The sequence below is a fragment of the Artemia franciscana genome, chromosome 14 (genome assembly GCF_032884065.1).
Source record: "Artemia franciscana chromosome 14, ASM3288406v1, whole genome shotgun sequence".
NCBI classification, from domain to species: Eukaryota; Metazoa; Arthropoda; class Branchiopoda; order Anostraca; family Artemiidae; genus Artemia; species Artemia franciscana.
In genome coordinates, this window is record NC_088876.1 from 2144246 (window position 1) to 2161618 (window position 17373).

The following is a 17373-nucleotide window of genomic DNA, read 5'->3' on the forward strand; positions in this document are numbered from 1 at the left end:
ATACAGCATGTGTATATCTATTTTTCAACAAAAGATGTTATACCTTAATTTTGTTTTTTCAGTCTTGTTTGCTTTTGCTCTTGATTTTGAAAATGAAATTCTTATTTTGGCTGAATTTTAACCTATATCAAGTTTTTTTTTTCTACTAATTGTCAATCATAGATTTACAAATGAATAAGAACTATCATAAGGAAGCAGGCTTTAAACACTTTCCTTCTGGTTCATTTGAGCTTCATATTTATTTCTTAAAGAAAACAAAAGGAGTCACATTGTTGCATCCTAGTAAAAAAGTAGTTCTTCTTGTTGCTAAAATTAGGGGACTTTAATTCTTCTTTAGGGTTTTGGCTATGGTAATTCCAACAGTGCAGTTTCTTTTCAGTCAAACACCATTTTGTGAGGGTTCAGGGTATTTTTCAAAATTTCCACAAATATATTTCTGCAACAAACTCATGTCATTCAGATTAATTAGAATAATAGTTGCCATCAGCATTAATTGACAAGTCCTCTGCACTTATCAGTTATTTTCCTTTTTTTGTAACATATTTGTAAATTTTGGTCACTATAGGCTAAAACATAAAATCATAAAGAAAAGAAAAAACAAGGACAATAACAGCCAGTAAAAAAATGAAAAATTATGCAAATATTTTTATCAAGATCTCTGCTTGACAATCATCAGTGCAGAATGAGACTGAAAAAAAAACAAGCTTAAAACAAAACTAAAATAAGATAAACCTTTCAGAGTAAGAGTGAAAGGGTAACTGAATAAAAATACAAGACTAAATGGTATTTGACAATTTCATCTTACATAAACCATTCTAAAAAGCTAATTGCTTTCCAGGTAAGGTATTATCAGAGATTGTATTTGATTGCTAAAGATTATTTTGTATATGGATGTAAAAACAATCAGAATTAATAATTTCATCATAAATGGACTTAGAAAAGTTTCTCTAGTGTCTCTAGTGAGGCAACCTTTAGGTGAATGTGCTTCTTTATTTCAATTGCCTCCCTAAAAACTTATATGAGACCTTTACCAGGGGCAATAATTGAGGTATTATCAAATAAAATTAAATGGTTTTGGTTGTCATATACATGTTGAGCCAAGGGGGAATCAAAAGTCTCAGCCCTTTGGCATTGCCCCTTGACTTTTGTTGATTGAGGACCTGTGTTCTGATAAGTTCTCCTCTAATTGTTGTTGGGCTCTATCAACATAAAAACAGCCACAAGAATAGGGAATTCTATTAACACCACTACCCAGAATGGGGCTGATTTTATCTCTGCTGCTATTGAAAAAGCTGCTTTGTTTTTGGAAAATAGGGCAGAACAGTGAAAATTTTCTTATCACCCACCGATGGGAGGATATCTGTTGGGTTTTGTTGAGTTGATGCATTCTTTTCTGCCTTTTTTCATCTTTTGTCTATGATGACTTTAAGTAATTTTATGGGATACCCATTGCAAAATAAATGTCCTTAATATAGTTCAATTCTGAGACTCTGTGAGGCTCTGAACATATTCTCATTATGAGGTCAACCAAAGGAATAACTACTCCTCTTTTTATGCAGGGAGAGTGGTTGGAGACTTATAACTACTCCTCTTTTTATGCAGGGAGAGTGGTTGGAGACTTATAACTACTCCTCTTTTTATGCAGGAAGAGTGGTCGGAGACTTATAACTACTCCTCTTTTTATAACTACTCCTCTTTTTATGCAGGAAGAGTGGTTGGAGACTTATAACTACTCCTCTTTTTATAACTACTCCTCTTTTTATGCAGGGAGAGTGGTTGGAGACTTATAACTACTCCTCTTTTTATGCAGGGAGAGTGGTTGGAGACTTATAACTACTCCTCTTTTTATAACTACTCCTCTTTTTATGCAGGGAGAGTGGTTGGAGACTTATAACTACTCCTCTTTTTATAACTACTCCTCTTTTTATGCAGGGAGAGTGGTTGGAGACTTATAACTACTCCTCTTTTTATAACTACTCCTCTTTTTATGCAGGGAGAGTGGTTGGAGACTTATAACTACTCCTCTTTTTATGCAGGGAGAGTGGTTAGAGACTTATAACTACTCCTCTTTTTATGCAGGGAGAGTGGTTGGAGAAGTGCAAATACCTATCATTATGCATAGGCTTTCTTTATAAATAGAAAATTCAAGGCTATGAGACTTACTGAAAATTAAGGTGCCTAGAAAAGGAAGTTTGTGGCTGTCTTCTAGTTCTAAGATGAACAGAAGGTTAGAGTCCAAAGTGTTTAGATGGGTTAAGAAGGAGTTAATGTTATTTCTTTGGATTGTTATTTCTAGTAATGTTATTTCTTTGGATTGGATTATGTCATTTCTGTGTGGGATCATGGAGAGGAATCACTTAACTGTGGAAACACCTTTTCTAAAGGGCAAACATTTTTGACTCCATAAGACAAACTTGCTAAATCCTGAGTTATCAGGTTATATAGGATATAAACAAATTCATGTTAAGAAGAATCTTAATATGATTTACAATTTCTCTTAATTCACTGGCATTCTATTCCAAAATCTGAAGTCAGAGCAAATCAGGCCAACCCAAGTTAAGCAATTTTTTTCAAAAGTCATGACTGGCATGAACCTGTCTTTATACAATCTTCTGCATCACTGAAATGAATGTAGAGTTTTAACAATGGCTTGAAAATATCTTCATAAGGAAGAATTGAGGCACTTAATTGAGTCCTGAAAGTTTTACTCTTCTGTTGCACTTATTTTCCAAGATAGCCCTTCATCTAGAAGTTTCCAGGATATGACTTATATTTGCAACTGGTACAAACTCTTACAGTAACTCACAGAAAAGAGACATGAACAAGTTATAAATTTCTGTGATACTACAATCTCCAAAATCTATAAAAATGACATAATTTTCTCCTCTTGACACTTTTGAAGAACCAGCAACATCAAGGTAAAACATTTTTAGCAGTCTTGACCTATCAGGTGCATAGTTCCAGATTTTTTATGTGGGGGGGGGGTAAGAGGAGGTCCACATCCAGATAGTCAATGGGCATTGGCTATCCTTTAGGGGAAAGTGGGTGTGGTTTTGGTATCTTCAATTTACTTACACTTACAGTAAGTATTAAAAATTGTTATACAAGTATTACAGTAAATAAGTGAATTCCAGCTAACTACTGCCTCTACTTTATTTTAATAAAGATTTAAAAATTTTAAAAACTACAAAATGATTATAAATGTTGACTATGTATTTTGTATTTGTGCCCCTAAAATTTTTGTGTCTGGAAAGAGTGCCCCCTCAACCCCATCTTTAAAACCACGTGTGTGGAAAGGGTGTTAAGAAACTTGTGAAAAGCACAAGCCTAAATGTGTTTTAAAGATGTCTGAAAATTCTGATGATTCTGTTCCATATTTTTTCTTGTTAGTCTAAAGGAAAGTCAAGTCTTTTTGTTAAAGAAGCCATCAGAAATATGAGCCAAAGCTGAGGTTGGGCCATTAATCGGATCATGTTTGTTAATTAATTTGGTCAAATTTGAGCTGTTTTCAATAATAAGATTGTCTTCACTTTCTGGTATTAAATAAAAAAACAATTTTTCTTAACTGAAAGAAAGAAACAACATTGAAACCTAAAACGAACAGAAATTATTCTGTATATGAAAGGGGCTGTCCCCTCCTCAACCTGCCACTCTTTATGCTAAAGTTTTTTATTGTGTTCAAAAGTGGAGATGTGAGAAAGAGTCAAACTTTAGTGTAAAAAAGGGGCCACTGAGGAGGGATCAGCCCCTTTCACAAACTGAATAAATTATGTTTGTTTTAGGTTTTAATGTCACTGATTACTTTCAGTTAAAGAAACTTTTTTTTTTATTTAATTCTTGAGCGTTTTTGAATTAATACAGGTTTTGATTTTGGCTCACCATACATGAATAATTAAAACGAAATTTGCATTCTAATTTCACTTTTTTGCTAATTGGCTTTCTTAAAATTTGATTGGACTATTTTTTAAAAAAGGGGTGGGGGAGGGGGGCTGGTTGCTCTCCAATTTTTTGGTTACTTAAAAAGGGCACTAGAACTTTTAATTTTATTTACAAATGTTTTTATTAGTAATAAATATATGTAACTTACGAATTAGCTTATGTAACAAACTTTTTATTACATATGTGAAGGGGTTCCCCCCTCATCAATACCCTGGTCTTTCAGTATATTTTTGGACTCACTCTCCTACTTGCAGCAAACATTTCTTACAGCATGCTGATGCAGAGATAAATGTCACACAAGTAGTGCTGGTCTTACATGAAATATGACTAATAACAGCAATAATCCGCAGCGCATTTAGGCTTATGTCAATTTTTTTTTTGAGTGGGCTAAAAGAAATATTTAGAAAAGCAAAAATAGTTAGAAGTCAGTATGGTATTCTACATAGAGGCAGTTCTACATTAATGGGCTTGTTTGTGAATCCAAAATGCAAGGAATAGGACGTTATCAGTGCTCACTAAGCCTTTAAATAAAAGAATTTGGAGCTATATTGGAGTTTTGATGTAAATTTGAAGTTAAAACTTAAAACAATTACAGGGTTCCTGGAGCTGATCCCTCCCTTCTAACTTCTATGACTAAACTACAACCAATTTGACCTATCTAGCTACAGTACAAATGTTATTATAAAAAGTAGGGTTACTAAGTCTTATTTTTTTTTGATGATTTCTTTTCATGCTTTTTTGATGGAAAAAAATTATTGTTTTCAATGATTTCTTGTTTTTCAATGATTCCATTTCTGTCCTATTTGCAGATGTAGAGGATGTGTTCATATCCATTTTTCAAAATTTTAAAACAAGAAAATCTTATGTTGAACTGATAGATTTTAGAAAGTAAAAAACACTTGACTATCAGGGGAAACAATTTAACATAAGCAAACATGGCGAAAGAGGATGTATAAGCCTAGTACATTTTCGTTATTTTGCCATTAGTTAGGCCTGCGTAATTAATTGATGATAAGGTTTCGAAGGCAGTATATTTGTATAAATATTAATACGGAACATGTTAAGAAGTGTAATGGACCCCTGTTTATCGCGTTTTTTTATATTAAAAATGAGGATGGATTAATTAAAAAATAAATTATCTGCTCAAAGTAAAGAACAAAGTTGAAACTTACAAACAAGTAACAGTTTTAAAGTTGCTTAGTAATTTTTCTCCAAATTAGTGAGGGTGGGGACAACTGCTTCCCCCTTGCTCCGCCTCAATGATGCCACTGTAAACAATTATACATTAATTTAAGCCTGAAATGTATAATTCTCTTATAAGATTTTTTGTTGTTGTTATTTTAAACTTATAAAGTTTAAAGAACAGTCCCAAATACTGTGCATCAGGTAAAATTTGTATACTAACTGTCTGTTGATCACCGAAGACAACTGCTCCTTTAAAGTGAAGCTAAATGTTCTTGTGTTTGTTGGCATTTTGTATTTTTAGCTTATTTTTCGTCCCTGTCTCATTAAAAAAAAAATAATAATAATTTCCACTGCCACCAAAAACTGCATGTGGAGATCTTTATAACTAAAAACTGAAATTCCTATTTTTCCAAAATATTTGAAGTTATATGTGGTTTTTTTGAATTTTCACTTGAATCAATTCAAAAAGTCATATTTCATTTTCAGTGTTATTTGTATTTATTTGTCATATTATTTATTGTTATATGTTATTTATACAAATCCAAAATAGTTTTTAATTTATCGAACATGTCAAATCAAATAACAGTATTTATGTTAAATTCTTCTAACTTTCTAAATTAAAAGTCTAAGTTTCAATTTTCTTCACAGTTTGCACCTGTTGTGTTCAGGGTTTATTTCCACCATATCAGAACATATCTGAAACCTGCCATTTTTTAAAATGTTTCTTTTGTTTATTTTAAGCTTATGAAGTTTACAGGACAGCTGTCTGATACTACGTATCTTATGGTTTGATTTTCATCAAAATTTCTGTATTTTTAGGGGGTGTTTCACCCCTTCTTTGAAAAAAAGACAATTTTTTCCAGGCTTTGCATCTTTTGATTAGTAACACTAAATTTATTTCGACAGTTGATTTCTAACTTAAGATGGGGTGATCGGATATTAATGAAATTTGATATTCAGAAGGCTTGTAACTCAGAGTTCTTGTTTTAAATCCCGACCGGATCCACTGGCATTGGGGGGAGTTCGAGGGGAAAACCAGAAACTTGAAAAATGCATAGAGTGGAAAGATTGGGATGAAACTTGGTGGGAAGAATAAACACAAGTCCTAGATACGTAATTGACATAACCAGACTGGATTCGCTCGTTTTAGGGGAGTTGGGGAGCATAATTCGGTAATTCAGAAAAATTAGAAAAATGAGGTATTTTCAACTTACGAACGGTGACTGGATATTAATGAAATTTGATATTAGAAGGACCTTGTGTCTCAAAACTCTTATTTTAAATCCCGATCGGATCCGGTGACATTGGGGGGATTTTGAGGGGGAAAACCAGAAATCTGAAAAAAAACGCTTGGAGTAGAAAGATCGGGATGAAACTTAATGGGAAGAATAAGCACAAGTTCTAGATACGCGGTTGACGTAACTGGACCGGATCCGTTCTCTATGGGGAGTTGGGGGGATAAGCAGTGCTTTGGCGAATTCAGTGCTTCTGGACGTCCTAGGACAATGACAATTGGTAGGCGTGTCAGGGACCTGTACAAAATGACTTGATAACAGTTGTTTCCCCGATTTGACCATCTGGGAGGCTGGAGGGAGAGGAAAAATAGAAAAAATGAGGTATTTTCAACTTACAAAAGGGTGATCGGATCTTCATGAAATTTGATATTTAGAAGGACCTCGTGCCTCAGAGCTATTATTTTAAATTCTGACCGTATCTGGTGATATTTGGGGGAGGGGGGGTTAGGAGGCTGAAACAGGAGATCTTGGAAAACGCTTAGAGTGAAGAGATCGGGATGAAATATGGTGGGAAGAATAAGCACAAGTCCTAGATACGTGATTGACATAACCGGACTGGATCCCCTCTTTCCGGGAGTTATGGGGGAGGGGGGGTGAATTCGACAAAATTAGAAAAATTAAAGGTATTTTTAACTTACAAACAGGTGACTGGCTCTTAATGAAATTTGATATTTAGAAGGACCTCATGTCTCAAAGCTATTATTTCAAATTTTGAACAGATCCGGTGACATTGGATGGAGTTGCAGGAGGAAACCGGAAATCTTGTAAAACGCTTAGAATGGAGAAATTGCGGTGAAACTTGATGGGAAGAATAAGCACATGATCTAGATACGTGATTGACATAACCGGACCGGATCCGTTCGCTTTGGTTTTTTTTTTTTTTGGGGGGGGGGTCTAGTGCTTTGACGAGTACAGTACTTCTGGACGTGCTAGAACGATGAAATTTGTTAGGCGTGTCAGGGACCTGCACAAATTGACTTGATAACCGTCTTTTTCCCCGATTCGACCATTTGGGGGGCTGAAGGGAGAGAAAAATAGAAAAAATGAGGTATTTTTAACTTACGAATGGGTGATCGGATCTTAATGAAATTTGATATTTAGAAGGATCTCGTGTTTCATAGCTCTTATTTGAATCCCGACCGGATTCGGGGAAATTGGGTGGAGTTGGAGGGGAAACTGGAAATCCCGGAAAACGCTTAGAGTGGAGAGATCGGGATAAAACCTGGTGGGAAGAATAAGCACAAGTCCTAGATACGTGACTGACATTAACAGACCGAATCTGCTATCTTTAGGGGAGTTTGGGGGAATTACCAGTGCTTTGGCGAGTTTGGTGCTTCTGGACGTGCTAGGATGGTGAAAATTGGTAGGGGTGTCAGGGACCTGCATAAATTGACTTGATAAGACTTTTTTTCCTCATTTGACCATCTGGGGGGCTGGAGGGAGAGGAATTCAGGAAAATTGAGGCATGTTTATATTACGAATGGGTGATCAGATCTTAATGAAACTTGATGTATAGAAAGGTATCAGATATCAGATGATCCATTTTCAATTTGAATTGGATACGGGGACGTTGGGGGGGGGGAGGGAGGAAACGAAACTCTTGGAAACTGGGAATCTTAGAAAACGTTAAGAGCGGAGAGATCGGGAAACATAGAAGTGTTTGTGTGACACCCCCCCCCCCACGAAATAAAATCCTGGATATGGACCTGCAAAGTAGCTTTCCGAAATAACTTAAAACTTGTTTATTCGATAAACTTTTGCTCTCAAGATAAACCTAAGGAATAGTTATCATTCATGAATCATCTTTAAATCAAAACCGGTTAACTCTTTACTAAGCTAGGTATGTGCCTAGAGAAGGACCGATTGAGAAGGAAACATGTTAAGAAAACAATTTACATTTCACAATAGGCATACTAATTGTAGCTAACAGATTTTGCCTAGTGCCCCGCTATATTCTATCCCCCCCCCCCTAATGTGTAAATATACAGTCGAAATTATATATTTCATAACTATTCTCCCAATGTGTCTCTCTTGTTTCATTCCTTGTACCTGTTAATTGAATCAACTTTGAGAAAGAAGAACCGGAAAAACAAGTGAAGGGTCACAGAATGCATTGAAAATATATAATTTGGACTATATATTTGCACTTTAGGGAGAAAGGGGTTGGCGGTAAAGTGTAGCGGGATTCCAGGCAAAATGTAGTAGCTACACCTATTCTGCGTATTATGAATTGTTTTCTTAACATGTTTCCTTCTCTAGGCTTATACCCTAAGCTTTAACCATTGGCTGACGAAGACCCTTTGACCCTAAGCTGACGAAGTTGGGATTCTCTAAGAAGCAAAATTCTGCGGATGTGACTGTTCCAGTCATCTCTGCAGTCAGCACAGCAAAGAGAATGTATCTTTATACTGTGGCAGTCATCAATTATGATTTTACATCCATGAACTTAGCTATTTAAGTTTTGATTAGTTCCCATGCCCTTTGGGAACAGACAACCCGGATACCCTGCTGTTGTTGAGCTGCTTAAAAGGCCGCCTTTTCAAATACGCAATTTAAATACGTATTCAAAACGTTTTCCACGAATTCGATGAGCAAAAATGGACTGTATTTGCAAGTTTATCTTTGTAATAATTGCCAATAAACAAAGAACAGCAAAATCGACAACTCTAGTACCGAGTCTTATTTTAGGTTCCAACCTCGTCACAAGTGCCATATAAGCATATGGCTAAGTCATTAATTACAAAAATGAGCTCTGAATTTTCAATTTTGATGTAAAAGGAAAAATCCAAACAAGTAAAAGTACATCACATGCATGCTGTCCATGTTTACTCAAACTTGGACTCTGGATAAAAGAAAAAAGAAATTCTGCATGGATTTCGGCAGAAGAGATCTGATCCACCCAATCCACAAAACCCTCCCCCCCCCTCAATCTTCAACAAAACGACTCCCGTGCAGGGTTGCAGTGTCTGTTGACAAACTTCAGCCGGTATGCTGTGCCCACCAGTGGTTAGCGAAGAGTTTTATAAAAATGTATAACGAAAATCAGGAGGATTGATAAGTGTTTTGTTTTCTTTGTATTTTTTTTTTATTTGTTTTTTTTCGTCGCTTTTTAATGTGACTGTACCAAAGAAATTTGGTAGTGCCATGAAAATTTTGTTGAAAATAAAATCTTATCTATCTATCTATCATTCCATCTCGAGTCTCAAGCAAGTCTTGCTTCATACTTACAGAGATTGCATTTGATCAGATCGAAAGCTGTGTCAGCTTCGTTACTAGTATTTGATTTGACATGACTCAGTAATATTTCAAAAGACAACGCAATATGTATTCACATGTACTTTAATGGCAGAATGAAACTCCACAATCTCTTTATCATTTTTTTTTCAACATAGTTGACGGTACATAGTTGTGGTACTTTGATTCCTGCTGTTGATTCAAGGGTTAGAGGTATTTGACTAATCTCATTCCTGGAAAACTATACCAGTCAAAGGGATTATTAAGATTCAGTTTTATACGGTTTCGGTCACTATTGAGCCGGGTCGTTTTTTACTACAGTTCATTACCTGTTTGAATTTTGATTTTTGTCTTCTCTATTGGACTGAAGTAATTGAAGAGATAAACTTTTGATCTAGTAATTAGAGATAAGCTGTAGTAGTTAGATATAAGCTGTAGGTCCATAATAACAAGTTTGTATTAGTTTTGGAAGATCCTTCAAATTATTGGTTATCCTTCAAATACAGAAGTAATGTTTAGTAAATGTGCTCCTCATTAAAAGGCAATGTGAAGCCTGCTGTGCTTTTATTTTTATTTCAGACGTTCTTGCTAACTATCACTTTGTATTGCTTCTTTTTTACATTCTTATTGGTTATATGATATTACAACATAATTTATTTCTAGGCAAAAACGGACTGTTAATAGCAAAAAGTATGGAGTAGACTTAATCCATTTCACGCATACTAGAAATACTGCAATCCATGCCTCTACAAAAATTGATGGTAAATATCCTATCTTTTTTGTTGTTCCGTTTGTACTTAGCTGGCTACCTGGCAATGTTTGGGAATGTTTGCCAAAATTGATGGTTAATTTTTTTAAAATACCTGGTTGTTCTCGGGAATGTTTATTAAAGTTGTTGATAAATATTTTTTTTCTTTATTATATTTGTAACTAGTTGAATACATGGTATTTCTTAGGAATATTACCAAATTTTTACTTAATATTACTTTTGTTTTATTAATTTATTTGTTACTAGGTGACTTCCTGATATTAATTGGGAATTATGCAGGGAATTATTATGTACTTTTGGTGTTTCACGTCTTGATTTTTTATTTTCTTATATTTTTAGCGCTAGGAATTTTAGAAAGCATGCTTTAAGTTTAATGGAAAAGATGAGGGGCTTCTATAAGAATTATTCCAATGACAGATCATACGAAAATAATAAGAAAGTAGAACAAGCATAAGACCTAAAGTGTGAATTAAGGAGCTGGGAATTTGAGACCATTAATAAAATTGCTGAAGATTTGGAAGAGATGGTATAGAAGAGAGCCAGATGGCATAATAGCAACATATTATATTAGTATGTTTAAAATTTGAGAAGGAATAATGAATCCTGACCAGTCCTAGTTAAAGATAAGAATGGAGCGCCTCGCAACTAACCCAAATGAACTCAGGAGATTCATTAAGGGAAAAAGTGAAAATGTATTGCTTCAGAGCTGCCAAGTGAGTGTGACTGGATCAACTATTTCACCAGCGAATATTCTCCTCCTGATCCAGTGTTAGAAACTCGCTATGAATCATTACTAGCGGATAGTCTAGTTGATGCTCAATCAGATAAGGGTTTCGTAGTCACACCCTCTTATATTTATAGTGCTATCATTCACCTTCTAAAAAAGTTCTCGCATGGCTATGATGAATTATGTGGTTTTCGTTTATTAAATACTAGTGATAAGCTGCTGCAGCACCTACATTTCTTTTACCATTTACCATTTGTTTTGCCAAATCATTTTAATTCTTTTTTAATCATTTTTAATTCTGGTATTGTCTCTGGTCCTTTTTGTGCTGGTACATTGACCCCTGTTCTGAAAAAAGGTAAATGTTGTTCCTATAGACCTAAAACAGTTTCTTCTTTTCTATGTAAAATTTTGGAGTTATTACTGATTCAGGACGTAAATAAGGCTTGTTCAACTCCAGATAATCAGTCTGGATTTAAGAAAGGCAATAGTCGGAAACACGTGCATTATGTACTTGCCAACGTTCTGATGGATATAGATAGTAGTGGCGAGTTTCTCGTCCTTGCGGCTCATGATGTCTCTCATGCTATCGATTCTATCGATTCCCATTTGCTGTATAGTGTGCAGCAGCAAGGTCTCAATCGTTCAGTTGTGCGGGTATTTAGAGATTTATATGCAAGATTATGCGTTGTCGTGAAAGTACCTACTGGTCATTGTCAGTGTACTGGTCAGTGTATTCGGCAAATTTACTTCATCCTCAATGAATTTGCAAGGGTAAACAATTGCATAACAAGCACCTTTGTCTTGAAGTAAATTTGCCAAACATACACTAGCCTAAAGAAAAGTGCTAGGACCGGGATTCAAAGGAATACCTGTGCTGTTGGATGCACAATGCCCCCACTACTAACTAGAGGGTTCTGATGACTCAGGCAGTTCTCAGTTAATAATCCATGAATGAAAATTTGACCGAAGTTTCTTCTCCCATTCCTAAAACCACACTGTTCTACAATATTATCATACTAAGCAATTTGCACCCTGTATGAACTAAGCTAATGCCTCTATAGTTACCACATTCTTGTCACCTTTCTTGTGAAGGATTTAATTGAAATCAACCTAAAATGCTTAGGTACTTCCCCTTTTGTGAAGTCATTGAAAAAAATATTGGCAAAATGAATGACTTTTTGGTGGTTTTTGGAATTTACGGTGCAAAAAATAACTTTAAATAAAATGTTAGCAAAATTAGTGACTTTTTGGAGGTTTTTGCGGTTCAGAGTACAAGAATAATTTTGAAAGATTCGCTGAGACTGGGAATAAGTGAAGGTAAAGAAGTATTGCTGGGTAACAGGACTTCACTAATAGTCATAATAGTGTTGCTGGGTAACAGGACTTCACTAAGTTGTCATAGCATTAATAGTAAAAAGGGTAGATGCAGAGAAGATGTTAAAGGTAGAATAGCCATGGCCCAGTGTATTTTTTCACAATTGAAGAAAGTTTGGTAGAATAAGAAGATAAGTCTTTAAACCAATATTAAATACAAAAACAAGTTTTTTTTTAACTGAAAGTAAGGAGCGACATTAAAACTTAAAACTTAAAGAAATTACTTCGTATATGAAAGGGGCCGCTCCCTCCTCAACGTCCCGCTCTTTACGCTAAAGTTTGACTCTTTCTCTTAACTCTACTTTTTAAAACAGTAAAAACCTGTAATCCCAGTTGCTTGTTAAATGCGCTTACTGGCTGAACCAACTAATTTATTGGATTATTTTTTTTAAATAAATTTTGTTTGTTTTACTTGTCAAAGGAAAGTAGAGAAGAAAATTGAGGCTAAATTGCTGAGATCAAATGAAAGATATAATAAATTTTGGCATGTCTGTTTGCTAATGATGTTGATGGACTCCATGATGAGTATTTGCACACAATTTGTTTGCACACTGGTAAAAAGCTATTAAAACTTGGAATATGCAATCTCTCCCGCGAGTGTACTACGATTCAAGTCACATTTTGCTTTAATCACAAGTTTAGGGACTGATCGATTATTCGATTATCATTTAGTCCTTCTTTTTTCTTTTCCGAGTCACTTGGTGCAAACACATGTCGATGATCGCTAAAAGCAATTTATTAATAGCTAAATTTAAAGCCTCATTAAAGTTGTTCTTCATCTTTTTGTTGGATTATTTCAAGTCTTCCAGTCAAGTTATAAAGCTGCTGTAGCAATAATAGACAAAATAGACAAAGTACTGTGTAAAAGTGGGAACATACCATACCATACCAAATTATAAAGCTGCTCTAGCAATAATAGACAAATATATTCTTTAGTTTTATAAAAGCAAAAGGACCTCCTACTGGAATGATAAGTTTGTCTAGAAAGATGGCATTGTCTCTGAATATGAAGAGTCTTGGGTTATTCTTTTGCTGCTTTTCAATAGCTGGAAATTTTTCAAAACCCAACGTGTCTTTTTCATTTACGAACTCTAAGGCGTATAAACCGTGAATCCTCCTCCAGAATTGTATTCTGAACAGTAAGGATATTGATACAGTAAAGAAACTGAACTCCTTTTTACACATGGTCTGTGGCTCTCATTTCGTATTTTGTATTACTGAAAGGGAAGAAGTATCTGAGGTATCTTTTTCTTTGAGGGGGAGGGGGTTTCTTATCAAATTGATCCAGGATAAGGAAATTTAGGGAAGTGAAGCCCCTGTCTAACTTTTCTAGCTATTTCAGGCTCGCTCCTCAGTCATTTTTGTACAATTGGGAATTGAAAAAAAAGTTATGAACGAGTCACCTCCTTTTAGTTACTGAAAAGAATAAATAAATGTGGATTAGCAGTTCAATAAATATTGGTTTTCATTTCTGAAAGTCTCTGAAATTTTGGATGTATTAGTGCTATAAAAGAGAAAACGAATAAAATATACTCGAATATAATATTCATATCCTCACCCCTCCCAACGTATTTCAAACTTTTGATATTATATTAATACCACTTTCTACTCGTGGGTAGAAGTTGCTTCATTTTGCGGGTATTAAATTTAAACAAAAGAGACACGTATGGTAAAATGCTTGGGAAATATATATTTGCACATTAGGGGGGGGGGGTAAATTACAGTAGAGGGCTTTTAGGAATGATGTAAGTAATCCTTCAAATGCTAAAATACTAATCTTTTTACTAACGGCTTAAGTTATCTGGTTACAGACATCGTTTCTTAGCCTAGCTATCGTCCTCCTAAAAAGGTTGCAATCACACAGACATTGGGTCGCAATCGGCCAGAAAGCTTTAAATACTTATACATGTACAGGTTTATGTACTATACCATTATAACTATATGGTCATAGAGAGAAGAATCTCCAAATTAAAGTAACAATGTTTTAAGAGCCAACCACCCCTGGACTAGTGTTATTTTATAATATTTATAGTGGAAGTGTATTTAAATTTTTGTGCTTTTCTTTCTTTTTCTTTCATATACTCTGTCTTTTCCGTTTTTGACGGGTAATAAATTAATAATAATAATAATAATATATTAATAGCTTTTCATCAAATGTATATACAAATCTAGAAATGCAACTTTCATAAAAGAGCAAGAATGCATTAATCAATTTATAATGAAAAATTTATACTCGACTAATGAAAACAGTAAGTCTCAAATTATTGATGTGACAACCATCAGATTAATGATATGTGTGGGTATGTTCGGAGGGGGGGGGGCTATCTTGTTACATCAAAACAAAGAAGAAGAAAAAATGACGAAATATGAAGACAAACAACAGCGAAGATAATTTTTCAGCCAATCAAAGAGAAATACGAAGTAAAGAAATGCGGATTGCAAAATAAAATTAAAAAAAAAAAAACGTTTCAAAAATTTGTTTGTATGCATTTTTTTTACTTTTTCCCAGTCGGACAAAAATTTTAGTTTGGAGGATTCAAACTCCATGACCCCCCCCCCCACCCCCTCTGGATACGACCTTTCTCAAAAGTGTAAAATTAATCAGCCGTAAATATGGATTCCATGACGATGTACTCATTTTACTGAATTTTTTTACTAGAATTAAATTACTGCCTATAACTGTTATATGTTTAATTATATATAGTACTTATATTATATGTATTTAACTATAGACATTTATTACTTATTATATGTTAGATAATAATTCTCTTTTAAATAGAGTATAAAGCCTGACTTGTTTTCACCTATTCTGAATCTTCTTTTCAATTATTGTACTTTAATAAAGTGCCGCCATATTTGTTAATCTGAATTGAGGTTCTTTTTCGTGGAATAGGCTATCAGATAATCATGTAGCCATCAGGCTATCAGGCTGTACAGTTATAAAGGTCTGCAGTAGTTAAATAAACATCGACAGCTTTTCTTTTACTGGACTTCACATCTTTGCTTTTTTTTTATTTAAGTAGGGATTTTATTTTAAACAATTAGGCAATTTATTTTACGAACAAAATGGCCAGCATGTTGTGGCTACCCTAAAATAGCATCTATGTAATTATTTTCAGTATTAACCTTTAACTGCCTGTAAGCTGTGTGCTTAAATGGTTTGGTAAAACCATTGTCGTGGTTATAACCTTATGGTTTGGTAACCAAAGCCATATTTGTCGTGGTACCTAGTCGTGGTTATATTTGGTTATATTTTCCCTTCTTTCAGATACGGTTCGATATTTATCTCTTCACGATAACAAGTACATTAGATATTTTCCTGGACATACGAAGAAGTAAGTTTGTGCTCTTCTAATTTCTGTTTGTAAATAGCCTATAGTTTGTGGGATGTAGCTTGTATACCCTTTGGCTCGTAGTTTATATTAGCCTGTACCTTAAAGTGCGTGAGTCGACCCAGACTCTGATGTGGTATGACTCGGACATTAATTGTTATTTTTAACTAAGTTGAACCGAAATCTAATAGTTCTTCCCAATGTACACCCTGATGACACAAATTTTGGGACCCTCCCCACGATATCAGTCAGAGACACAGCGTGATCTCGAAAGATACGACTAGAAAATTGATGGTTACATTCCATTAACTTTGGTTTTGGTCGAAAACGTCATTGCCGGTCATTGGGAGCACTGGGCGTTGAAGAAGGGACAGCCCCTTTCATACACGGAATAATTTCTGTTCGTTTTAAGTTTTAATGTTGGTCCTTAATTGCAATCAAAAAAACTTGCTTTATTTTTTATTTAACCACTAAAACTGAAATCCAATTCTTTAAATTGGCAAAGTGGATACATCCATATACGCCCTTAAAAATGAGTAAAAGCCAGAAACTCAATATTTAATGAAGATAAGCTCTATATGGATTTAGGTAGTTTCACAAATAGCAGGCATGAAGTTGGAAAATAACGGACGTGTAGAAAAATCAGCAGAAAATGAGCAAAAATAATATTTATCATCATGGAGATCTAGAAGTGCAAATTTCTAATCGCTGCAGCAAAAGGAAAACACTGCCTAAGCTAAGCTATGCATTAATATGGATATTACTAACATTAGTCAAAAATAAAAACTTACAAATTACCAAAAAAAACATCTTTTTAGAAAGACAAGCTCGAATTCTGTTCCAATTTAAAAATGGCCCCTGAATCACAAAGAGTTTAATTAGAAATAGCTCTTTTGAAGGTATTAAAAAACTTTAGCGTAAAGAGCGAGGCTTGGACGAGGGGGAGAACCTCCTCATATACGCAATAATTTCTGTTCGTTTTATGTTTTAATGTTGCTCCTTACTTTCAGTTGAAAAACTTGTTTTTTTATTTAATTTCATATCGGTTTTTAAATAATGCTGGAAACTTCGGTGTCCCTTCATGAAAAATTCCCCTCCCCCATGAAAAATTTCTTCATGGAAGAATCCTTCCACCTAATCTTCTCCCTCTGACCCCCACCACCAGAAACAATCCCCCCTGAAAACGTCTGTATGCTTCACATGCAAAGTTCACAACTTGTAGCCCTTCCCCTGGGGGCTGTAGGGGATTATGTCATCCTCAAAGATATATTTATTAGATTTTTCGACTATACTGCACAAAATGGATATCTACAAATTTTGATCGGGTAACTGACGGTCCCAGCCTGTGTAGACGGTGTTTATCTATGGATTTTTGTTATCGCTTGTCTTTTGACCGCAGATACTGTGAACTTCATATTGATGGTATGGCATCACCCTAAATTCGATTCAACTACCCTGAGAAAGACTTGTCAATGCTTCCTTCCACAGAGCATAATGTTGTCGTTGCTCATTTTTCAG

At 34.7% G+C, this 17373-nt stretch overlaps 1 protein-coding gene across 1 annotated transcript in view; it reads left to right on the forward strand.

The window, feature by feature from the left end:
* Positions 1–17373, forward strand: part of LOC136035173 (WD repeat-containing protein 82-like) — a 52015-nt gene that overhangs the window by 2068 nt on the left and 32574 nt on the right. The window contains exons 2-3 of the mRNA XM_065716745.1: positions 10317–10414; positions 15792–15858. Coding sequence (XP_065572817.1) covers positions 10317–10414; positions 15792–15858 — 165 coding nt within the window. The remainder of the gene's footprint in view (positions 1–10316; positions 10415–15791; positions 15859–17373) is intronic.